This window comes from Lytechinus variegatus, chromosome 1, assembly GCF_018143015.1.
Source record: "Lytechinus variegatus isolate NC3 chromosome 1, Lvar_3.0, whole genome shotgun sequence".
Lineage (NCBI taxonomy): Eukaryota > Metazoa > Echinodermata > Echinoidea > Temnopleuroida > Toxopneustidae > Lytechinus > Lytechinus variegatus.
The window spans coordinates 67,105,355-67,129,132 of NC_054740.1; the positions used below are offsets into that span (position 1 = coordinate 67,105,355).

At 36.5% G+C, this 23,778-nt stretch overlaps 3 protein-coding genes across 3 annotated transcripts; all 3 read left to right on the plus strand.

The window, feature by feature from the left end:
• The first annotated feature begins 538 nt into the window (after positions 1-538).
• On the plus strand, positions 539-4,449 carry LOC121406510 (serine/threonine-protein kinase Nek1-like). Its single transcript, XM_041597521.1, has 2 exons — positions 539-1,046; positions 2,826-4,449. Exons 1-2 carry the CDS (start codon positions 1,032-1,034, stop codon positions 3,684-3,686), a joined length of 876 nt encoding a protein of 291 aa, XP_041453455.1. The 5' UTR covers positions 539-1,031; the 3' UTR covers positions 3,687-4,449.
• A 3,347-nt stretch (positions 4,450-7,796) lies between these two features.
• LOC121406512 (sialin-like) lies at positions 7,797-16,465 on the plus strand. Its single transcript, XM_041597522.1, has 10 exons — positions 7,797-9,285; positions 9,658-9,860; positions 10,337-10,573; positions 11,164-11,251; positions 12,226-12,321; positions 13,122-13,243; positions 13,745-13,900; positions 14,864-14,996; positions 15,659-15,900; positions 16,258-16,465. Exons 1-10 carry the CDS (start codon positions 9,099-9,101, stop codon positions 16,399-16,401), a joined length of 1,608 nt encoding a protein of 535 aa, XP_041453456.1. The 5' UTR covers positions 7,797-9,098; the 3' UTR covers positions 16,402-16,465.
• Positions 16,466-20,213: 3,748 nt separating this feature from the next.
• On the plus strand, positions 20,214-23,195 carry LOC121431654 (sialin-like). The gene is made up of 5 exons (XM_041629294.1): positions 20,214-20,354; positions 20,984-21,220; positions 21,686-21,773; positions 22,478-22,573; positions 23,005-23,195. The coding sequence occupies exons 1-5, from the start codon at positions 20,214-20,216 to the stop codon at positions 23,193-23,195; spliced, it is 753 nt and encodes a 250-aa protein (XP_041485228.1).
• The last annotated feature ends 583 nt before the right edge of the window (positions 23,196-23,778 follow it).

The window sequence follows — 23,778 nt, forward strand, 5'->3', positions numbered from 1 at the left end:
ATACCTATCATCGTTTCATGACTGTATAAGTCATGTAAATATATAATATTTTATATAGGGGCTTGCCTTCTTTACAAGCTTTTACTTTTTTTGGCAAGTCCCTCCGTTCATTTCTTGTTTCTTTTCATTGATAAAATTACTGCAACAAATTGTAGTTTTGTTTAATTTATATTCAACATTTGTTACGAAATGTCATTGATTTGTCTGTAATATCTATTATATTGAATATGTATTGTTACTTTGATTGTATTTTGAAATAAAAAATTGTTGAACGGAAATAAATCTAAATCTAAATCTAAGCATCTTTGAAATATCATAAATTTATGATTTTAAGATATCTTCACTGTTTTCTCTCTCTTTTTTTTTTTTACTTATGGACAAATTGATTGAAAATGATATAGAATGTACCAATAATGGCACCTTCTTGATTTGAAAAAAAAAATTCTCCGAATAAATTTAATGTAATACATTAGAGGAACACACAAATAGGAAAGATAATTAAAGTTAAAAAAAATAGGAATTTAGTTATAAGCAATTATACTCTCAAGAAATCTTATTTTGATATATCAGTACGGAAATTTATTCATCCGATTAAGAAATTACCAGTTTATCTTAACGAGACAAAGTGAAGTGCAACCCATTATAAAACACTGTGACATTTAATGTACGATCAGACCGTAACAGTTTCTATGACAACCGAAACCCAAAATGGAACCCATCAATAAAACATAACGTTGGCATGGTAGAGACTGATGGGAAAATATTTTAATCAAATTGATTTCCTCTCGAACGTGAGTGGGGAATAAGGTGCATTATATTCATTCACCCAACCATCCATTATAATAAGAGTAAATTAGTAAGATTAATATATATGCGTAAGTCAGACAGGTTTGGATGCATGGCGACATTCCTCGATGGATGGGGATGCTGGAACTGCTGTCAACGTCACATTTTTTGCTTAGTACTAGTGCCATTATTTTGTTGCAACTTGTGTGATACCATAGTTTGCGTTTGATTTTAGCGATAAAGTAATGGAGAAATACATGGTGAGTTTTCTATTTTCTTTGGGAGATTGAAAATATTATATATTAACATTTGATGGTTTGTGTTTTATCATAAGTAATGGATAATACAACGATGACTGCTCATTTTCATAATCCGAAATACAGAATATGATTTTTTTACAATTGATTCAGTTTAAGCAATGGCTGATTGAGATAATCTCCCATTTCGTTTAATAAATAATTTCAAGGTATGCCATTGTGTATTTCATAATAAAGAAATTGATTCAAATAGATTAACAAAGTCCAAAAATAATATAACATTCTGACTTAATTAATTTAAGAAAATATGGATATCATTGTTTAGAAGACGATTTGCAGATAATACCATGAAGATGTGACTGAATTTTCCCTTCGTACTTCTTTTTATTTTCGGGATTGGTGGGTCTACAAACATTTATAATTAAGTCCGCGTGATCATAGTGCTTTATCTCGTTTCTCCATTAATGATCATAATATTTAATTACTGAAATTGATTATATTTGGAGGGGATGAATTTCCGCTTTATTGGACACAGGCAATGCCATCGTGATCAATTGGGTCTGAAATTGATGGCGTCCTCAGGGGTTATCACTAAAATTTTCCCGAAATAATATCAATCAACATACTTAGGCTTTTCAAACATTGAATGCATTTGTCATATATCAACATCAATCTATTTTATTTTCATGTAGTTGCCAAAACATAAACTTTGTTATCAAACGCTTGATACAAAACATAGTGAACAAAAAAGTATATAGCATTGGGGACACAAATAAGTATAAACATAAATAAATATCTGAACCCCGGATAACTTATCAGTTAAAGGGAGAACGAACTGATCCAAGCTTGCGTGATCTCTCATTGACTGTGTGTTGTAAATAGCTTGTCGTAAAGTATACAGTACCTGTTGAGATAAATTCATTTTCAGTATAAGTAATACAGATAACAAAATAGCCTAAAACTTTATTTGTGTAGCGAAACTATATAAAACTAAATTATTTTTTTTTTAGAGGAAAGGTACCTGTTTAGCTACTTGATAACGTAATTATTGCGATGTGATGTATTGAGTAGTGTATTAGTGTGTTATCATTCACATGGACCTATATTACAATACTACATTGCTAAGAATGTATCATTATTCGTAAAGAACCTGGACAGATATGAGAAGTTGAGGACTTGGGATAGGGCCATTACGAATTTTGGTTCCTTTATCATATACTCTGTTCGCCTGCTTAAGCACCCACAGCATGACACTGTACACACAGTTTTGTTTGTATGACTATAACCGTTTTCAGTTATACTAGGCCAAAAAAGGCATTTTCTCTGGCTCACTTTACATAACATATCCACGACCATCAGTATAGAATAATAATAATTTGCATTTGTATAGCACTTTATCAATCTACGACTGCTCAAAGCGCTTCACAATTATTATTACCCGGTCGCTGGATTCACAGCATTTCCAGCAACCTGTTAGGCGCACACTTGCTAAACCAACCACAATGACGGTTGTTTCCTATCGGTACCCAATTAGCACCGGGATGAGAGTGGCAAAATGTGGGTTGACGCCTTACCAATGGACGATGGGCCATGGTGGGATTCGTACACACGACCCTCTGATTACAAGGTGAGAGTCAGAACCGCTGCACCACGGTGCTTCCGTTTTTTTCCATTTCAGACTTGGCTCAAATAAAACAATTCAGTAGTAACCACATTACCATTCTGGTATCATTTCGGGTTTTTGACCTGTTACCTGATGAATCTCCTTCTATTTATTTTCAGATAATTGATACCTTTGCCAAAGGCCCCCAAGGAATCACGCTCTTGGTGAAACATCGGGCAAATGGAAAGACATTTATTCTGAAAAAGATCGAATGTAACGATAACCCGGAAGCTAATCGCGCCCTCCGAGAGGTCATGCGATTCACTAAACTCCGTCACAGACACATTGCCATTCCCCGAGATGCCTTTGTTCACTGGGACTCCACCGAAGCAGCAGTATACCTGTGTATCGCATCCGACTACTTTGTTACTGGTGACCTTGATAGCTTCGTCAAGGAAAAGTCAAGGAATGGTCAATCGATGTGCGAATCGGACATGCAACGTTGGATGGGCCAAATGCTCCATGCCATAATCTATCTGCATGATAGCGGAATAGCCCACACCAATCTGAAGCCTAGCAACGTGTACCTGACTCCTCAGATGGACCTGCGGATTGGCGATATTGGAATCAGGACTGTCATAGAGGACTTACATCGGTTTCGTTCCAGGACCAGATCGGCGGTCTGGTCCCTCTACTGGTCTCCACCAGAGGTCTTCGAGGGTCCTCACGGATCAAAAACAGATGTCTGGTCCTTGGGCTGCATGCTGTTCGAGATGGCGGCAATGATGCACCAGAGTGTCCTCAAATCTCGGGAAGTCCTTCTGCAGCTGCGCGTGGGAGACAGGGTTGAATTCTTGGATTCCCTGAAACAGATTGGCCGGGGGTATGAGAAGTCCTGCCACATCTGTGATTGCTTAGTCCACATGTTTTCAGCTGATCACGAATCAAGACCATCGGCAAGAGATGTTCTAAAGATGCACTACCCTCGGCTCTGCATAAACATGGTTACCAATAAAGGCACGGAAACCCCAAAGAGATAGAGGAATTGAAAATTATGTCTCATCAACAAATTATAATACGTATGTAGAAGTCTGCTACCAGAATAATTGTCTTGCAATACTATTTCGTTAGAAGAGAGGTGTGAATTGACTGCCTTTTTTTTAGTACAAAGTCTATTTATAATTCTGGTTAACCAAAACAAACATTCTCTTCGTAGTTTTGGATGTCCAAAAGGTTTCGACTTAGGTGCGATACTGCGATACTACATTAACAAGGTTATGCCCAATTCTGTGTTTCACTAGGATCATTTTGATAACAAATTTGAAATATTATTATTGAAACCTTAGATCATTATGGATTCTTTAAAATGACAAAATTATTTTTGTCATAAATAGTTACACTTTTCCCATTGTAATGTGTATGTATCCGAAATACTTAGAGTTGATAAAAAAAAATTAGGAATTTTAGTTATTACTTTTCTTTAAACGTATTTTTCGCATTAAACGAATTACATGTATGTTATAGAATAAGAATTCACACAATGTGTTATTATTTTTTAGGCTTCTTGTGATGAATTTTTGTAGGAATTCTAGGGACAAGCAACAAAAGTTCTTGGACTAATAAAAAATGTGATTACTTTTTATGGATGGGTTATCAAAGCATGGAGCGCCGCTATACTTTACGAAGGCCTATTAGAGGTTAGAATAGCCCCGAGAATAGCCCGGGCCTATAACGGTAGTCCACTTTTTAATAACATTTGATAACCCATAATTTGAACTCCATGCTGTATATTCACGGAATATATCTATTCTAATGCGATGGCGCGTTTCATGAAAGTATCCAACTCAGAGGTCCAACTCCCGTTCGATGCCATCTCTATGGAAAGTCAAGCCGGACAATAATCGTCAGTGAACAGATTCCACGCGTCGAATTTTGTCCACTAAGCGTGTCGTCTTCGAAGTTCCACGGCTTTCCAAAGAGATAGCGACGAGCTCAGGTTATGAGTCTTTTATGAAACTCACCCCAGGACTCTCAATGGGAAGAGTTTAAACTTCGTTGGCTCTTGGAAAACATAAACCCATGTGGCAAATTTGCACTCGTTAAGGGATGGCACCTTATCGTCACCATGATTAATGTTTGTTCATGAACAATCGGTATGCTGCCAGCTACGATACAATACCTGTAGGTGCCGCACTTGACGGTTTTAATGTTTTACCCTAGACCTGAGTATTGTAAACAAAAGTTCATATGGGGGACAAATAATGTTAACTACCAGTTAACAGAAAATATATCTGAGATGTCACATTTGACTATTAAAGGGTTAGTTGACCTCCTCATTTTGGAACTAAATCAACATCTATGAAAAAAATCTGAAACAATAAAATAGCCCTGATTCTTCCGCCAGTCAAATAGTTCTTATGCTAAGCGATATTTCTTCCCCATCTGGGCAAAGAGAGTTCAATGATTTCCCTTCCTAGAATTAGTGTCAGGTCGAATAAATATGTTTGCTTTATTGTTGTAGTTAGGTGTGTGCAACCTTTAGGGGGTAGTGCAATTGTATTATGATAGAAAGATGGGGTGAAGAGTATCTGAGGATGACGTCATTTTTTGGTATAATTCTATGACGACACAATCCTTTAATAGCTTTGTCAAGCGTTTTGTAAACGTTGGTGGTAACTTTACTTTCTGTAAATATTCATGTGACTGTATGTCAGTGAGATTTAGCAATAAATGCAAATTAATTAATTCAGATCAATTAGATCAACTTTTAATTTCATTTATTTATTTATCTAGTCTCTTTCATTAATTAATCACTTTTTATGCTTATGATTTTATTATCATTGAATTGAATTGAATTGAATTGAAAATCACATTTATTTCCTTCAAACAGATACAAAATAATATTTGACATAGTAACGAATACAGTATATATTTCGATACAAATTTGAAGGAGGCGAAAACCCGAAAAGCAGAGCTTGAGTTGGGGTCGCCAGATACAAGTAAATAACAAGTTACGTAATGACATCATATGTAATTGCATATAAAAAAAAGAAAGTTAAGAGTATAAAAGAAACATACAGCAGATGGAGAAGAGGGAGAAGAAATGTAGGCATTAGAAGTTCATTTGAACAAAAGAGTAAACTGGTCGCAATGACGTGACATTGGTACATGTATGTAGAGCTTGACCGACATCCGTCCAGCACAGCAACAGGCAAGGCACGTGCATCAATTAACAATAGAAATGGAAGGTAGTTCAAGGCTTGAACTACCTTCCATCTCCACTGCCAACCAATGCACATGCCTCACCTGCCGCCACGCCAGACAAATGTCAGTCAAGCTCCACATACATATCATTGACATGTTGACATGCTTGAACTTAAAGCATGTCAACATGTCAATGATCTGCATTTAAATAAAGTTTCATTTTATAAGAAAAAGATTGCAAAGAACGAGAGTTTTGTAGGTGGGCTGGTAAACTGTTCCAAAGTTTTGGCCCAGAGTAACGAATATCGTACTGGTATCTTCGGGTTCTATGTTTCGGTAAATGAATTTGGGTAGCGTTTCTCGTACTATACTTATGAATATCCGAATTGAAGTTAAAATGACAGAGATTACTAAATTGCAAGGGGAAAATGTTGTTTGTGCTTTTGTACATAAAAATACTTTGCTGATGCAAATTAATATCGCTAAATTTCAATAATTTTAACTCTTTGAATACAGGATTTGTGTGAGATTGAAAATGTAATCCAGATATAATACGAACAATCCTCTTTTGCAGTATTATAAGCTTTAGGATGCTAGACTTACAGGAGTTGGCCCAAATAATATTACAATACGAGAAATATGGAAGTATCAGAGCACAATATAACATACGTAGAATGTGACTTGGCAAGAGATTTCTAATTCTAGATATAATACCAATGTTTTTGGATACTTTACTTTCGACCTCATGTATATGATCTTTCCATGTCATAAAACTATCTAAATAAATTCCAAGGAACTTGGCTTTGTCTACCCGTGGTAATATTACATTGTCGAGTATAACACATGCATCATTCAAATCAACATTCTTTCTATTATGAAAAACCATGTAGTTACATTTCTTGATATTTAAAGATAATTTGTTAGCTTTAAACCATTCACATATACATGTACAAGATTTGCATTCACAATATCACAAAGGGAGTTCAAGTTTGAATTGCTATGAAATATATTTGTATCATCGGCGTATAGTATAAAGGATAGCTCATTTGCTGATTTATAAAGATCATTAATATATAATATGAATAACAATGGGCCGAGGAGACTGCCCTGGGGAATTCCACAGGTTATTGTCTTAAAGTCTGACACACACGATTTGTATTTAGTACATTGTAAACGATTATTAAGATAGCTGGTGAACCAATTATAAGCAATACCACGTATGCCGTAACGATATAATTTAGATAGCAATATGTTATGGTTAATTGTATCAAAGGCTTTGGATAAGTCGATGAAAACTCCAATTGCGAACTCATTATTTTCAAAAGCATCTATTATTTTACTAGAGAGACTTGTAAGAGCCATGCTTGTGGAATAATCTTTACGAAACCCAAATTGACTTTCATTAAGAATAGAACATTTATCAAGAAATTCGAAAGTCCTCTTGTAAACAATACGCTCTAATAACTTAGAAAAAACAGATAAAACAGAAATAGGTCTGTAGTTCGTAAATTCACCTTTGTCCCCAGATTTAAAAATTGGTGTCACTTTGGCCTTTTTTAATTCATGAGGAAACATTCCTTTTGATAAAGACAAATTAAATATATGACACAAAGGTCCACAAATATATGGTACGACTTGTTTGATGACTCTTGGACTATATTCATCCAAACCAGCCGCTTTATTGTTTTTAAATGTTTTAACAATGTTACAAATCTCATTCTCCGAGGTGGGATACAGATACAAGGAGTCAGTTGGTGGATCATTGATAAACTTCAAATAGTCCGTTTGAGTTTCAGGGATTCTGTTTGCCAAAGATGGACCGATATTAGTAAAAATATTATTAAACGATATTATTATTGTCATCATTCTTAGTATCTTCGTTATTGTTAGCATCATTTATTACTACTATTATCATCATTATTAGGTATGGGGTTCACTTGAAACTCAAGTGGGTAGTCTCATGCCATGCCATCCTTTCCTTATCTTATGTAGACGGTACCGACTACCTAATTTCATTATTCCATGGGATAAAATCTTAAATCAAAGGCACTTCATTAGTGGAAGATTTAGAGTCAGAATGCAAGGAATGTGTTATGATGGGAAACGAAACTCACAACCTAATATTTTTCATTTTTTGTTATCAATATATTTTGTTCAACTTCCATTTATAATTGTAGATCTTTTCTTGCTTTCAATCATTATTGCGCGGTGTCATACAAAACAGTTCAGTTCTTCATTTCATTTCCATTCACACATATTACGAAGTATATGAAATCAGATACAAACTAACGGATTGACAATTCAACTATGGAAATGAGGGATCCCCTTCATTCCAAAAGGTATAAGGTATTTGCTTTTTTGCTACCAAAAAAACAGATTCATATGTGTTTGTCGCGGTGAAAATCACCTCTAAAGAGGCCTCGAACATACTGAAACGGGGAAACCCGAAAGTTATGCCCACACGCAAACAAACGATATCACACTCACACCTACTAGCAGTAATAAACTCGGCCAGAAATTAACTGAAAACATAAGATTAATGTGCAGCCACAATTTTATTACGAGGTTATTACAAGGCACACTGCACTGCACATTTATGATTTTAGAAATCTTTGGGCACTACACAGGGTTTCTTAAAAAGAATGTAGGTCATGTAACCGAGAAATTTGAAAAGCCAAAAAAAAAAGAAGAAAAAAGGCGTTTCGCTACAAGACTATATTTTGCCACACCTACCAAAATTACAGGGGTGGTGCCGATGGAGAATAACACACGCAGCACCCCCCCCCCGGAAAATCTTTGGGGTTCTTCAGCACCCTCAGCACCCCCGCTTCCCAGTGCCATGACTGTAAACGTTTGCCCAATAGACGAACTTCCAACTTTGATCACTCTTTGTTTAAATATCTACTGCTTCATACAGCCACATCAATGAAACCACTCCAAACCGACCGATATGATATGTCATCGGAAATAATGTAATAGCTTTGATCGTTCTGGATTCGATTTTACCGGTGTGACTGTGGCACAATATAATAGATTTATCAAACAAGTTGATACTTTCAGCAAAATGGAAGCGTCTCGACAAAACCTCTGGATCCGGCAAGCAGAATAGTCAAGATGTCTTATAAGGGCACATATTTTTATAAATTGTAACTATAAGTGTAACAGTATCGCATCAGATAGCTCAGACCGGGTGCAGATCAACATCTGCCCCTCTATGGGAAGAAAAATATTCATCCATTATTGTAAAGATGGTATCTCAAGGTCCGAGTGAAACTAATGTCGACATTCGATCGGGCCACGGACGCGCCAACCAAACCCTTTTCAAGGGACAGGACCTTGACAATGGCCGTGATGGTCCCGAACAGAGCCTTGATATCGGAGAGAGGAGACCGCTATTGGACGATACGAAAGAACAAGTTCAAGGACAACTCGAAGGTGAGTTTGATTAGTTTGTCACACGTGGAGATTTCTTTTTAAATCCGAAATCTTGAGACTTGTTAACATGGTTTATGCTTTATGACAGAGTGAAATGAACATCATTAGTATTTTTTACCTTCTTTATTCCGTTGAGAACAGTCATCTTTTTCGGGTATAGTTTTACTAATAATTTATGGTAACGATTAGTGTTCTAAGAAGTACTTTATTTTGGTTGTCATTGTATTATATTCAAAGGAAAATTCAGAAATGGTCTGTTGCGAAGAGTAAAAATCTAAATCAATAGGCCCTGTTTCATTAAAAAAATTGTCTGTATCCTCGTACAATTGCTCTCAGAGTTCACGATTTATGGACTTTGTGTGCTTTTTCCAGGCAGATGCTACTTTCCAAAGCGTTATGAAGTTCTCTTCCTTGCTTTCTTGGGCGCTGGCATGATGTATGCGATGCGCGTCAACGTCAGTGTTACCATTGCAGTGATGACGAACGCCACTTTTACAACGCAAGCAGAGGGGCAGAATCAAACAGTAGAAACATGCTGGTCTCCAAACAGTACAAACGGAGATGAATATAGCCAGGTATGTTCATAAATTTTTGATAATTGATTGTGAAACATCATAGTACGATATTTAATATCTATTGACCGATGCCGTAGAGATTGAGGTCATATTTCTTGTCAAATATGTGAATGACCAAACTATTCGGCATTTTATTCTTCGATCGTCTTATTTTAGCTGTTCATCCCGACACCAGTAAGGCGTTTTTGGTTGTTAACGATGGCTATTCGTTGAAACCAATGATATAGAAATGTTATTCGTTTAAGGAGGTTTAGCAGTGAGGTTTAAGAGTGCGCAAGTTCCACCGCTTCTCAATGTAATAAATGCAGACTTTTAACAGTTCGAGTCTAATTGCGGAATGAATTAAAGTTGAATCAATAAAAAAAGAACGAAAGAATCCGACACGAAAGCAAAGTCCACTGGGAGGTCAGAGCGGTGAACATTCGCTACTGATATACCTAATTTGACAATATTCTTGTTTCTTTTGGTGTCTTCAGGATGAGGGGGAGTTCTTATGGTCTAGTCATGAACAGGAACTCATCCTAGCTGGATTTAACTATGGGTACACGGTCGCTCAGATACCTGCAGGCTGGCTGACGGATAAGATCGGAGGCACTCGGGTTTTGGGAATATCTATGCTCATTTCGGCCGTCGTTAGTCTGCTCAGCCCAATGGCAGCCGAACTGGGCTCCTCGTACTTTCTTGCTGTCAGAGTCATGTGTGGTATCGGTGAGGTAATTGTGTTCCCCTTACCACCTTGCACACACCAGAACCGTGATGTTAAACGGTATACATAGTGGACCACACTAATCATTTTATTCCGGTGTTAAATTTAAAGTATTGGTTCAACACACATGAGTATTGTTACAACGTCTTGAGTTGTCACTCGTTGGTGTTATGTTCACACTCAAGGGTGTAATTTTAAAACCAACTGGTGTCAGTTTAGCTCCCCAGATTTTAAAGAGCAGGCATACGTACATGCAGGATGGAAGCGCACCAACAATCGTTATGCACAGGGGGAGAAAGAAATTAAAGAAGGGGCATAGAGAAGAGTTGCTTATCATCCATTGTGGTTACTTTAAGTATATTTCAGGAACTAAAAAAAACAAAACCTGGTTAAATAGAAGATAAAACGTTTCCTTAAATTTACCACACATTCCACTTCCTTCTACCATAATCAAAGAATGAATACGCCTGACGCGAATGCTGAATGTCATAATTTTGCAAGATCGTTAGTTTCACCATATTCAGTTTGAAACACAATTATAAAATCAATCAAAAAGGAAGATATCAATCTGTAGCTTCTTCTGTTCAATCTTGGTAGGCTGGTACTAACCCAGCGCTGGGCTCCATGGTTGCACGTTGGTTTCCTCCGCAAGACTTCTCAGCAGCCTTTGCAATTGCAATATCGAGTAAGTATAACTACTAATACCTGTACCTAGTAACCACTCTAACGATTTTCGCCACGATTGAAACGGTGGTCTTAATAGTATAGAGTGTATAGCAGTGATCGTATCAGATCAATCATTGTAATCGTATTTATCGAAGATTTTTTTTTTGAATGGTTCCAAAATTTTTGCGATCAGTTACGGAAGGCCAATCGTGGCGTTCGTATAAAAGGATCGCACATGTTCGCAGAGACATGAATGAATTCTTTGGGGACATTAAATGAAAATGATAAACATACACTTACGCACCATGCACATCCTTAAAAGGAAGTACACACCCTCACCATTACCCATACCAACTCACTAACTTGAATGAAAATGACACACCTGCGCACCCGAAACAGCCTTACAGGGAAAAACACATCCCCATCGATATCAAGACCAACGCACCAACAAGACACAAAGACGATCATGGAGTCATCCTTCCGAGACCAACTTTTATTTTCACACGGCTCATTCCGAATTAAGATCTATGTAAAGCCCGGGTTATTCACCGAAACCGAATTCTCCCGAATAAATTCTGACCGATTCTGGTCGATTTCGGGCTAATTTGGATGGTTTCGGTAGAATCGAATGTTCTAGGATCCGTCCGTCCGTGTATTCGGATGGATTCGCAGCTGATTTGGTTCTGATGTAACCCGGCCTATATACCCGTGTCAACACGAGCACTGAGAGTAATTTTTTTTAAGAATCAATTTTTTATCGACCAGCATTGTGTAGAGACGAGTTCTACGGATTCTAGTTCCCAATGATCTAAGACCATTCAAAGTGCTTTTGTGAAAATATAATCGGCATAAATAAGTAGGCCGATATATATTTTTTCTATTACGGTGCTTGGGGGGTGCTTGAAGTGTAGGACTTTATGCAAAATCTTTTAAAGAGCTGGACCTACTATAACTTGAGGATTTGACTAAAAAATGCCCCTTTTCTTACACTAGGTTCTAAGTTTGGGCCTTTTATTGGAACTGTATTGTCTGGTCTTGTGTCCAGTTCAGATGTGCTTGGTGGATGGCCGTTGACGTATTATATCTTTGGTAAGGACGTTTTTCGTTCCATCTTCAACATTAAACAATTACATTACTTCAAAGAATCGCTTTCTATAACAAAATTGAAAAAAGGAAGCCACACCTATTTTTTTTATAATGTTTGCATTATCGAAGATATTCGAGAATTAGCAAAAGAGAATTGTATGCACATTGTGAAAAGTAAAAATGTAAAAAAAAAAAACAACAGTAATTATTACTGGCAGCTGAGACTCACCATAAAGTATAAACTGTTCAATAACGAAAGGCTGTAAATATGCACAAAAAAATACTGGATAACTGTAAGACAAAAAAAAAATAAAACATCATTTTATCATTCATTTAAGATGAAAATCGGCGTTAGTTTACAGATACGAGAACTTTATAGAGATGCACTGCAATCAACGTAAAAACATGATAGTTCGTTGGTATTTTTGGTTATATTTTTACCTTGTTTTACATTTAACTTGCAATTCTATACGTTACATTTATAATTGCATAAATACGTTTGGTTTGTTAAATCATTGTGTCGTCTATTTTAAAAAGGTAAATATCCTGTAAATTTACGATTTTTCTTTGTAAATTGCTATTTTTTTTAACGTTGCAATCGACATATTTTTACAGCAAAATGTCAACTGTCATTTTTATATTGCTACACTTACATTCATAACCATGTTTTAGATTTCTTTGCGCTCTTTAAAACCAAACGGCCATTAATTTATCTTGATTTTCTCAGCTCTTATTTTTCATCTTAATTTTTTTTCTTAGAAATCTGAGCACCAGTTTTGATTTTTTTTTTGTTTCGTCATAAGGTGGATTAACGCTTTTGTTAGTTTTGGTATGGATTGTCCGTATTTACGAGACGCCAGGTCGCCATCCCAGGATATCAGCTAAAGAAAAGCAGTATCTTTCATCAACCGTTATCACTAAGGAGGTGAAAAAGGGAAACATGTCCGTCTAAGCTATTTATCAAATAAGAACTAGTAGATGGCATGCGAAACCACCTTAGAATCGAGGGTGAATTCAACTCTAATTCGCTGCAATAAGAAGATACAATATTTTATTTGTTTGTGGAAAGCGGGACGATGGTTAAGGGACACCCTTAATATCCATTTCTTTACCCCCTTTTGTTTATCTTTCACCATTCTTTTTGGGTGCGAGGGGGGGAGGGAGGAGGTAACAGTGTAGTGGCATAAAATTCTTTATACTGTGTTTAGTTGCGTATCAGACGTTGGATGACAACTGTCATTTCATAACCATGAATATACTGTATAATAAATAATTCGATTGCAGAAACAAATCCACACAAGTGTCAATATTGTTGTTTAATCCAATGCTGTTTGCTTTACATGACGATATATATTTCTAAGGGTGTATAAAAAGCTCATAGTGTATATACATGAATGTTGTCTCCTGTACACCCTGCTTCATTTAGACAGAGAAGATCACTATTCCAATCATCGCCATGTTAACGTCTATTCCTGTTTGGGCCATGATCTTGACGTCTTTTGGCGCGTCTTGGACCAATCAGGTGCTATTCACGAATCAACCTATCTACCTCAAGCATGTTCAAGGAATGGATATTGAACTGGTAAGTTAATAGTCGTTGGCCAATGCTAGTCGCAGCATGATGGGCCTGCTAAGGACTTTTCGATTTAAACGTGACGCAAGTGCGTCATCTTGTATACATTACACGAAGTTGCATGAGTGAAAGGAGCATGCGCAGGCTCGTAATTTATTGTCTGTCCACTATCTTTCCAAAAACGTGATTTTTTTTTTGGGGGGGGGTGACTCACGTCGTTGTCACAAACACTTGATATTTCAGGCACCAGTAGTCTAGTTTGGGCATGCTCAGTTTCTCTCACTCCTTCCTGTCCATCGACGTTGTATACCGCGCTCACACATGCAGCAGTCTATAAGTCACGTCCACCAGTGAACGTTAAAATTGAAAAGTCCCTATTGTCAATATTCATAGGTGTAACGATAATCAATATTTCTTATTGTTCCATATTTCAGAAGGGGACTCTTAGCAGGTTCATGAAAAATGAGTCGAACGCGATAAAAAAAATAGTAATAATAATTTATTGTTTGAAAAGGGGAGGGGTGCCTCAAAATGTACATAGCTTGCCAAAAGAGGCATTTTTAAAAATAAAAAGTTAATTTGTACCCTTTTCGTGAAAAAACATAGGTAACATGACAAAAATACCGAAAATACTGCTTTATAGTCAACAGCGTATAGGCTAAAATATCAGGTTGCGGAATAATTTTGATCATGACATCCCGCCGCAACAAAGCCTCAAACAAAAAGACTTTTTTTATAGAGACTAGAAACCCCCAAAGACCGACTGTATATCCATTATGTCAAGCAGGTACTGTAGTCGGTATTTATTTTGCAGCTTATATTTTCATTTATTACTTTATTTCTTGATGCTACCATGTCAGGCTTATGTTGCAACATGGATTATACCTGTCAATGTATTGTAAAATAAAGCCCAAACTAAATATTGTGTTATTTTAATTTTCCCTCATTGCAAAATATGGACTGCTATGTCAGATTGGTGTCACAGCTGCCATTCCTCACCTCATGGAGTTCTTCACTTTGGTACTGAGTGGCATGATCAGTAACAGACTCATAGATAAAGATATCTTGAGTGTGGTAGCTACAAGGAAATTGCTGACTTTCATAGGTAAGTAGATGCGTGAAGCATGATATAGTCGCATTGTTTCCCTGATATTTCGATAACATCACCGGTAGCCGACCAGCGGGAGTCAAATGTAATAATGCATTTACAGATTTGGAATGAACCAAACAGACTTCTTATGGGAAACCACCTCTTTCGTTTTGAAATTTGATTCGGGTAACTCAAGGAAGGTTTATAGCGACCACTGTTATGACTATGGGAGAGGTAGGCCTACTCACATGTGATGTGAAAACTTGTACCAATTAACAAAGTAACTAGTCCGTTGTTCTTCGTTGGCCGGTTTTAGGCAACCTCAAATATGCTTTCTGATTTTTTTTTCAAACAATCTGGAAGTCTTACCAAGGACCTACCTATAGCATGATGGAGAACTTTTACATTCGAAGGCTCTTGAGACTCAAGATGGTGACGTCATCGCGCCCACATCTTAGAGGCTGGAGCCATGGCCATGCCTGCGTTGGTGATCTGCAGCTGGCGCATCTCTGACAATTCCTGTAATCCTCTAAGGGAGGGCGACATCAGATTATGACGTCACATGCATGAGGCCTATTAAGATAAGCAGAATTTATTCGATGTACCCATACCTTTCCAAATATTTTTTTTTTAAATCGTGAATCGATAAAGAACTCTTCGTTCCGTTTATTCTGCAGGGTTGACTTTGTCTTCGGTGTTTTACCTCCTACTTGCATTCGTTGGTTGCAACACCGCCCTCTCCGTTCTGTTCATGGTAGGCGCAGTTGGCTGCAATGGGATTTGTATGTCCGGATTCTATGTCAACTTGATGGACATAGCTCCCAGACTCGCAGGAAGTCTGATCGGGCTGGTCAACTCTGCGTCAGCCCTTGCTGGAGGCCTCAGCCCGTACGTCATCGGTGTTCTTACTCCAAATCAGGTGGATAAGCCCTTTCTTTTATTTAGCGATATCATTTATAAAACATGCCACATTTGAATATGCTATCAAACCTTTGGGATACCATTTCTGCATAGTTAACATCATATTGGCGGATTACAAGTTTGTTCAGAAATGCGAACACGACTATTTTCAGTTGAAGAGATACTATGTACTAACATCTTATATCTCTTTTAGCGTCAAATCAAAATTAATTTGTATTGGTCGGACATTAGTGTTAACAAACGATCTTCTTCACTTGCTTCGGAACCAAAGCAAATGAATATGTAACACATTTTTTTAGAATGTTCCAGAAATCAGATTAACATTGAATCAATAATATTTCTTCTCTTTTTTCAGTCTGACATTACAGGTTGGCAAACAGTTTTCTTCATCTGCGTTGGAATCAATTTACTGGCGTGTTTAATTTTCATGATCTTCGGATCCGGAGACGAGCAGAGTTGGGCCAGGGAAGCCGGAAGGAACAAGCAAGAAAACCTATGATTTTTTTTTTCGCTATTCGGGATTTCACAACATAAATAATGCCAGATTGAAACGAATAAAACTACTTTTTTATTCATATATCATTCATTCTTAGTCAACCTGTTTGGATGAAAGTAAAATTTGTCTTTCATTGAGGCAATATAAATCAACGTGAATTTGTTCTTGGTCTGTATGTGCGTATTTAAATTAGATTTACTGATTATAATAATCAAAGAAAAAATCATGAAAATTTAATTTTTGGGGATTTATTATTTTCTTCTGCATTCATGTTATTCGTATAATACTCTCTTTCTTATAACTTACGAAATATGTTGATTATTTGGGGAATGAAATCAAGTGTATTATCATTCCAAAGAAAATGGTTTACTACCAGATTGTTACGTCAGAGATGGATTAGATTTATAGGAAAATGAAGACCCATCAATGTAAATAATATTGTTATGGGGTAGAATGAGTGTATTTCTTAAATGAAAAAAAATTCACATAATTATGTTTTATGAAGATTGTCATTACACTCTTAAAAATATTGGGTAAAAATGTTCCATGAGGGTAATTATGTATCCAACCAACATTGGGTATTTCTTTTGGGCATTTTTATTTATCCAGTGTGATGGGAATTTTGCCCATTCTAAAGTAATTTCTACTTATTTTTTAACCTTACTGGACAATATGCTTCCCGCATTGGGTAAAATACTGCCCCAAATTGGTTGGATACATAATTACCCTCGTGCTGGTTAAAATTTTGCCCAATATTTTTTACAGTGTAAAGCAATTGATAAATTTATAAAGCTAAATAGGGTTATTTCTTAAACAAAAATAAACATCCTAATTTGGTCCATGGCGAGGAGGATGAAAATGACGAAGATGACTGTGGCATCACTAGTAAAGATGAAGGCAATTGATATGATGTGTGTGTGAGTGTGTATGTGTGAGGGGGTGCTGTGTAAGACAAAAGCCCAAAAATGTGACATTTGATTTGATTTTCTTCATATATATATATATACATAATTTTCAACATTACATGATATTCATATTAGTATAATATATATGAATATATATATATATATATATATATATATATATATGATTGGAGCATCTTAAGCTCTATGAGCTTGAGAATGATGTTCCAAGAAAAAAAATATAAAGATACATAATTATACGTTGGTTAAAATAATACATTCAGTGATGCGAACATCAAAGAGTTAAAATAAGAGCAAGAGAGATAGAGTGAGGGGTGAAAAGAACAGAGTGGGAAAGAAATTATACTTTGGACTTCAATCACGAATCATCTCTACCAGAATCAGGAAGTTAAAAAAGGTGCAAAGACACTTAAGTTTAAAGGTTCAATTTTTTATGTCCTGAAACCTTTAAAGATCAGAGAAGACATCTCCCCTTGAAACTTCAGAAATAACTCGAGTACATAATTATTTTCAGATCATTTTTTTTTGTTGTTGCCCGTTCGAATACATCTGTGATATGAACTCTCATGAATTCATATCATTCTATCTCTCTTTTTTAATGGACACATCATTGAATTTGAGACTGATTTTTAATAAACAAAGTCCAGTGTGACTATCAAGTGGTTTGCATGCTTACAAAGATTCAAAGATGTAAATGTTTAATAAACGCTACTGTATATTAAACATCCCCCAAAAGCCAAAGAAAGTTGTGAAATTATACTTTAAACTTGTTAAGCACGAAACATCTCTATCAGAATCAGGAAGTAAAAAGGTGTAAAGATATTTTAGTATAAAGGTTCAAATGTTGATATCCTCAAACCTTTAAAGATCACAGAAGATAAAAGTCCTTTAATTTAAAAGAATAAGATCTCTCTCTTTTTTAATTTTCATTTGTGTCACTTTTTTTCTCGCAGAGATAGTATATAACTATGTTGAATAATGACCAGCATTAATGTCACTTCGAAAAGAGCATTGTTTTAATAATATATTCCTAATATGGCAAAATAAAAGCAGAAATCAAACGTAAAACCGATTAAGCGAGATCATTCCTTTTTTTTACAGGAACAAATTAAAATACATTTAGCTTTCTAAGTATATAAACTTCACTACGTATAAAAATTGATTTCGTAAATGATTACATTTTCTATGAGAGTGATATTCTACTTTGGACATGTTCTATAGTAATAAATAATGTCAGCAAACATGAGGAAACACATTACTGACTTGGCAATTTACGGTTTCCTTAACCGGGCAAGAGACTCCAAGTGTGATCATGAATCTTTGAACTGTACATATTTGCCAACAATCGCAATAAACGTCGGGGTAGCTATTAAAACGCTTCTTACCAAACTACACATTTCATAACGGGTTCAATTCATAGTCCATCTGCTCAAGAAATGGATGAATCTTTTGAACAAATTCATACTATTTGCAAAATCAACATTTCTCCAGAAATACTTCGGGATATGGCAAAGGAGAAAATAGACTGGAAACAATTTAACGTCACCTATTACTTGGTAAGAAATAAAGTGATATTATTTTTCATGTTGATAGTTGTTATCACTTGGCTTAGAAGGTTAAAATCAGAAACAAATCGATAAGTCAGGAAATTCAATGTAGCAGTAATATTTTGCTGCGTTGTATATTGAATGCTATCACTATGGTCATGAACCTTTCAGTCGCATTGCACCATAATAAAAAAAATTAAATGAGCATGAATTAGTGTGAAAAACACTCTTCATAACAATGTCAACTACAAAAAATGACAGGGATGATATTGATTGACTTTTTAATGATTATTGAAATTAAAATGAAAATGATAATAACAATGGTATTGACACTAATGACATTGATAATTATTATTGTATCATAGCAAAGGCAATAATAATGATAGTGATGACATCAAACTGATGTTGATAATATATAAGAAGCAATGATAAAATAATGATTATGACAATAATGAATGATAAATAGAAGTAGTAGATGATACAATTCATATTGATGTATAACATATCAACAACGATGATAATATTCACGTTAATTCTATCAAAATTAATGGACAGATTTACAGATGAAATACAATCACTGATAATTATAAAGTTGTTACAAAATGTTGGCCAGATATTGTTATTTCAATTATTTCATTCACGTGAGGCGGTCAATTATTAATTCAAAATTCAATATATCTCATAGTTTGACACCGTTGTCACAACGTTTCAAGACCCGTCCATTGAACAAGGTGAAGTGTAATGCTTGAAGAAAGATGGTATCGCCAGATCCAATTCACGAGGACGCCCATCGTCGATCCGATTATGTGTACAGTGACGAAGCATCATTGGCGAGGAACGATCTCGACGATGATGACCATGAACGGAGTATAGAACTCGGAGAGAAGAATCCATTGTTGGCCGACAAGAAAATACAAGGAAAAGGAGAAGGTACATTCTCAAATTGGGGGGGGGGGGGTCTTTAATAATTTGGTCAGTGGGTTCTTACACGCAATTGCTACAAGCTTCTACAATTATACGTGTGATTATAATAGCAGTGCCTCCGCCCCATTCTACCTAAATCATTTCAAAACTGAATCACAGAGCTTCTGTCTATGGTAAACCTAATATCAAGGATAATAATAAAAGTATCCGAAGTAGCAAAACAACGTCTGTTTTAAACACAAGACACAAGAGAGTGTATAAAAACAAAAACCAAACAAATGTACACAAAGCTAGCCTAAACAGTCAAATATTATATTCATTACTGTAAATTTTGTTTAAAATTTTATCATTTTTTCCAGGCAGATGCTATTTTCCAAAGCGTTACGAGCTACTCTTACTTGCTTTCTTTGGCTCTGGCATGATGTATGCAATGCGCGTCAATGTCAGTGTAACCATTGCAGTGATGACGAACGCCACTTTTACAACTCAACCAGCGGGGCAGAATGACACAGTGGAAACGTGCTGGTCACCAAACACGACACATGAAGATGAATATGGGCAGGCATGTTCCCATAGAATTCATAAAAGCAATCTCATTATGCTGCAGAGAATGTATGGGGTTATATAAATTAGCTCTCACTGCGTTCTGGTTCGTTAAAAGCAGGTTAAAAATATCTATAACTGTTGTAAAAATAAAGGGAATAAGGGATAAACTTATCCGGTGACGTTTGTGCTTCATTATGAAATAAATAATGTGAAGGTGTTAAAATTGATAGAATTTCTCTATAAATATTTGCCTGGACACGAGTTCAACATGCCTCTGAGTCCGGAAAACTGCTCTAGAACTTTTAATTTGTGGAAAGTTGATGCAGTCCTTAATAATACAACCAGCCATCCCAGACCAGTCCAGCCCTTTTTAACTCTTCTTGACCACTTTCAAGGGTGTCGATAATAATAATAATAATAATAGGCATTTATATAGCGCCATCTATCTAGAAATAATCTATTCCGAGGCGCGTTAACAAGGGAACTCTCAAAAATTTCTAGCCTGAGAACATGGGAAAGATTTTTCTTTTATCATGCCATCTTTGGCTTGCGGTTAAACGAGGGCGGGGAGGGGGCTGGTATGTGTAGATAAAAAAAGGATGGATAATATTCAATAATATTTTCTTCTTTCTTGTCTATCTATAGGAAGGAGGGGAGTTTTTATGGTCTAGTCACGAACAAGAGCTCGTCCTCGCAGGTTTTTTCTATGGCTACACCGTCGCACAGATACCCAGTGGCTGGCTGACGGATAAGATTGGAGGCACTCGGGTCTTCGGAATATCCATGTTCCTTTCGGCAGCCGTCAGTCTGTTCAGCCCGATTGCAGCCGAACTCGGCTCTTCGTACTTCCTCGCTGTCAGGGTGTTGTGCGGTATCGGTGAGGTAATTGTTCTCTTTGTCGAGAGATCAGTGTGTACTAATGATGGTCATGGAAAACGTTTGATTTTGATTGATTTCCAATTGAAAATAAGAGTAACCCTGATTGAAGTAGCTTGGTCAGTCTTGTTCCCGTCACAGAGTCTAATGAGGGAATGAAAGAATTTAGTATACAACAGTGAATTATAAACCTGCCCAGGTCAGACTAAATTAGCCATATCATCTACGGGATAGTGTAATACTAAAAATCGAATCGTCCCAACACACACAAACACACGCGCGCGCGCACATGCACACACACACACACACCCATCCCAGTACTGCTCCAGTACCAACAAAGGATTATCAGTTGTTTTCGTCTCCGATCATCAGAATCACGCGTAAAGAAAATATTACTGCTTCATATTCAAAACTATGGACTTTGTAAGGAATATACACATCTTTGTTGGTTTTGGTTCATTTTTACTTCAGGCAGGTACTTACCCGGCGTTGGGATCAATGGTAGCACGTTGGTTTCCTCCAAAGGACTTCTCGGCAGCTTTTTCAATTGCAATTTCGAGTGAGTGTTATTGTTTTAAGTTAATTATGAGACGTCTGAGGTCCAAAACAACTAATAAAGAAATTAAGGAAGAGTTCTAAAATGGTCATACACATTCGCCTTAACTACCACACACAATGTCTTGTGTGGATGCTAAAAACATGCATGGAGCAAGCTCCATGGTGAAAACAATGTAAGACTCTATAATAACGCATGAAACCGGGGACACACCACACCATCATATTTGTGTGTGCGTATGAAAATTTACAGGTAAGTTGGTACATTCGCTGTGGCGTATAAACAAGTTGTTCCAACGAACACCATCTAATTTACACTTGCAGCCGTTTTAGAGGCTAATTAACGAGGACCTCCCACGCTTTTCAAAATGTCCTCAGTTTGATAGTGATAGGCCTATACTTAGGTCCACGGTTGTTGACGATTACATGCACTCCCTTACACACGCTCATACACCCTCGTAAACATTGATTGGGTCTGCATCAATCTTGTCAATACTGGTAGATTATCCAAACACTTTAAACGCATTGATTGGTGGTAGCAAGCTGGCTTGCCACAATTATAATCGTATTTCTAGCCTAAAAATACTCTAAATACTATTGAGACACGAATAAGAACGATGCATTATTTTCCCCTATAATTGAATTTTTTTCTAACGTGTAAAATATGTATTAGAAATGCACCTTTTTTGTATGTTATCTGTTGCGTAGGTGGAAAATTTGGAGCATTCATCGGGACTGTTCTGTCCGGTCTTATATCCAGTTCAGATTTGCTTGGTGGATGGCCGTTGACGTATTATACTTTTGGTAAGCTGTGAACTAATATTCAATGTGAACGTGCCCAAAGTGAAAGGGAAATTAAAAACGGCGATCAGTATGTTTTTTTTCCGCGATTCATCCCAAAAAGGGAGTAATTATTTAATAAGCACAATTGACATCCAAACCAAGAACTTCAAGAGTTGGCATCTTGATTTGCAACGAATCCAAGTCATCGCCCTTTTCTCAGAATGCATAGAAGAATCGACAAGTATCGGTCTGATATGCTGTTGTATTTACATCCAATGCGCCTTGTGGTGAAGGAAAAGTTGGTGATGATTTTGTTTTTATCCCCGGGTTTTTATCTCAAATAAGAGTGTTTTCTTTCTATTCACACTGCCTCCGTAAACAGCTTTAAAATGCTGTTTTGTTTGAAGTGTTTAATATTGTTGAAATCCTTGATATTATTTTATGTGTATAAGGTGGATTTACGCTTTTGTTAGTATTGGTATGGATTATCCGTATCTACGAGACCCCTGGTCGCCACCCAAGGATATCAGCTCAAGAGAAGGAATATCTTTCAACGACCGTTATCACAGAGAAGGTAAAAGTCAGACAAAAAGTCAAATATCTTGTGAAAGCAAGTAACTACGGTGATGAGATTACGAAATAGCTACCAATTGTAAAATTTGCGACCCTTGCACTATACAATGTTACTGAATTCTTTTTCGTGGACGCTGTCATTAATTGCAAATTTACCTGTTTTACAAGCTTTGTGCATAAGGCCCAAATTAATAGTTTTACCATGATGATAACGTGCGTAGATCCTAATCGATAAAGTCAGAGAAGCAGAACCCAGGGACGGATCCAGGATTTTCCACAAGGGGCACTTTCTCCCGAGGAAAACTTTGACAAGCAAAAAAAAAAAGAAAAAGGAAAAGGTTTTCAACCACAAAAAATGACATTTCGTCCACGAAAAAATTCCCAAGACAAAAAAAAACAAAAGGTCTTCACTTTCAAAAGGGGGCACACTTCTCTTTCAACGGCGTTTCTACAGTACAAATTTTAATTGTGTCTCTCAAAAGGGATCCGCCAGTGGCAGAACCGACTACAGATCGACTAATGATATGCCATTCTAGAGCATAATAAAGCAGTGATAATCTTTCAAATCTCTGATATCCTCAGGCGGAAAGAATTTCCTGCAGAATCTTTTTTTGCGACATGCAGTAACGACACAACGGAAGCCATATCATTGA

Coding starts and splice junctions, on each gene's coding strand:
- LOC121406512 (XM_041597522.1), top strand. CDS start 9,099: ATGGTATCTCAAGGTCCGAGTGAAACTAATGTCGACATTCGATCGGGC. Junction 12,322..13,121: donor GTTGACGTATTATATCTTTG/GTAAGGACGTTT, acceptor TTTCGTCATAAG/GTGGATTAACGCTTTTGTTA. Junction 15,901..16,257: donor GTGTTCTTACTCCAAATCAG/GTGGATAAGCCC, acceptor CTCTTTTTTCAG/TCTGACATTACAGGTTGGCA.
- LOC121431654 (XM_041629294.1), top strand. CDS start 20,214: ATGTATGCAATGCGCGTCAATGTCAGTGTAACCATTGCAGTGATGACG. Junction 21,221..21,685: donor TGTTGTGCGGTATCGGTGAG/GTAATTGTTCTC, acceptor TTTTTACTTCAG/GCAGGTACTTACCCGGCGTT. Junction 22,574..23,004: donor GTTGACGTATTATACTTTTG/GTAAGCTGTGAA, acceptor TATGTGTATAAG/GTGGATTTACGCTTTTGTTA.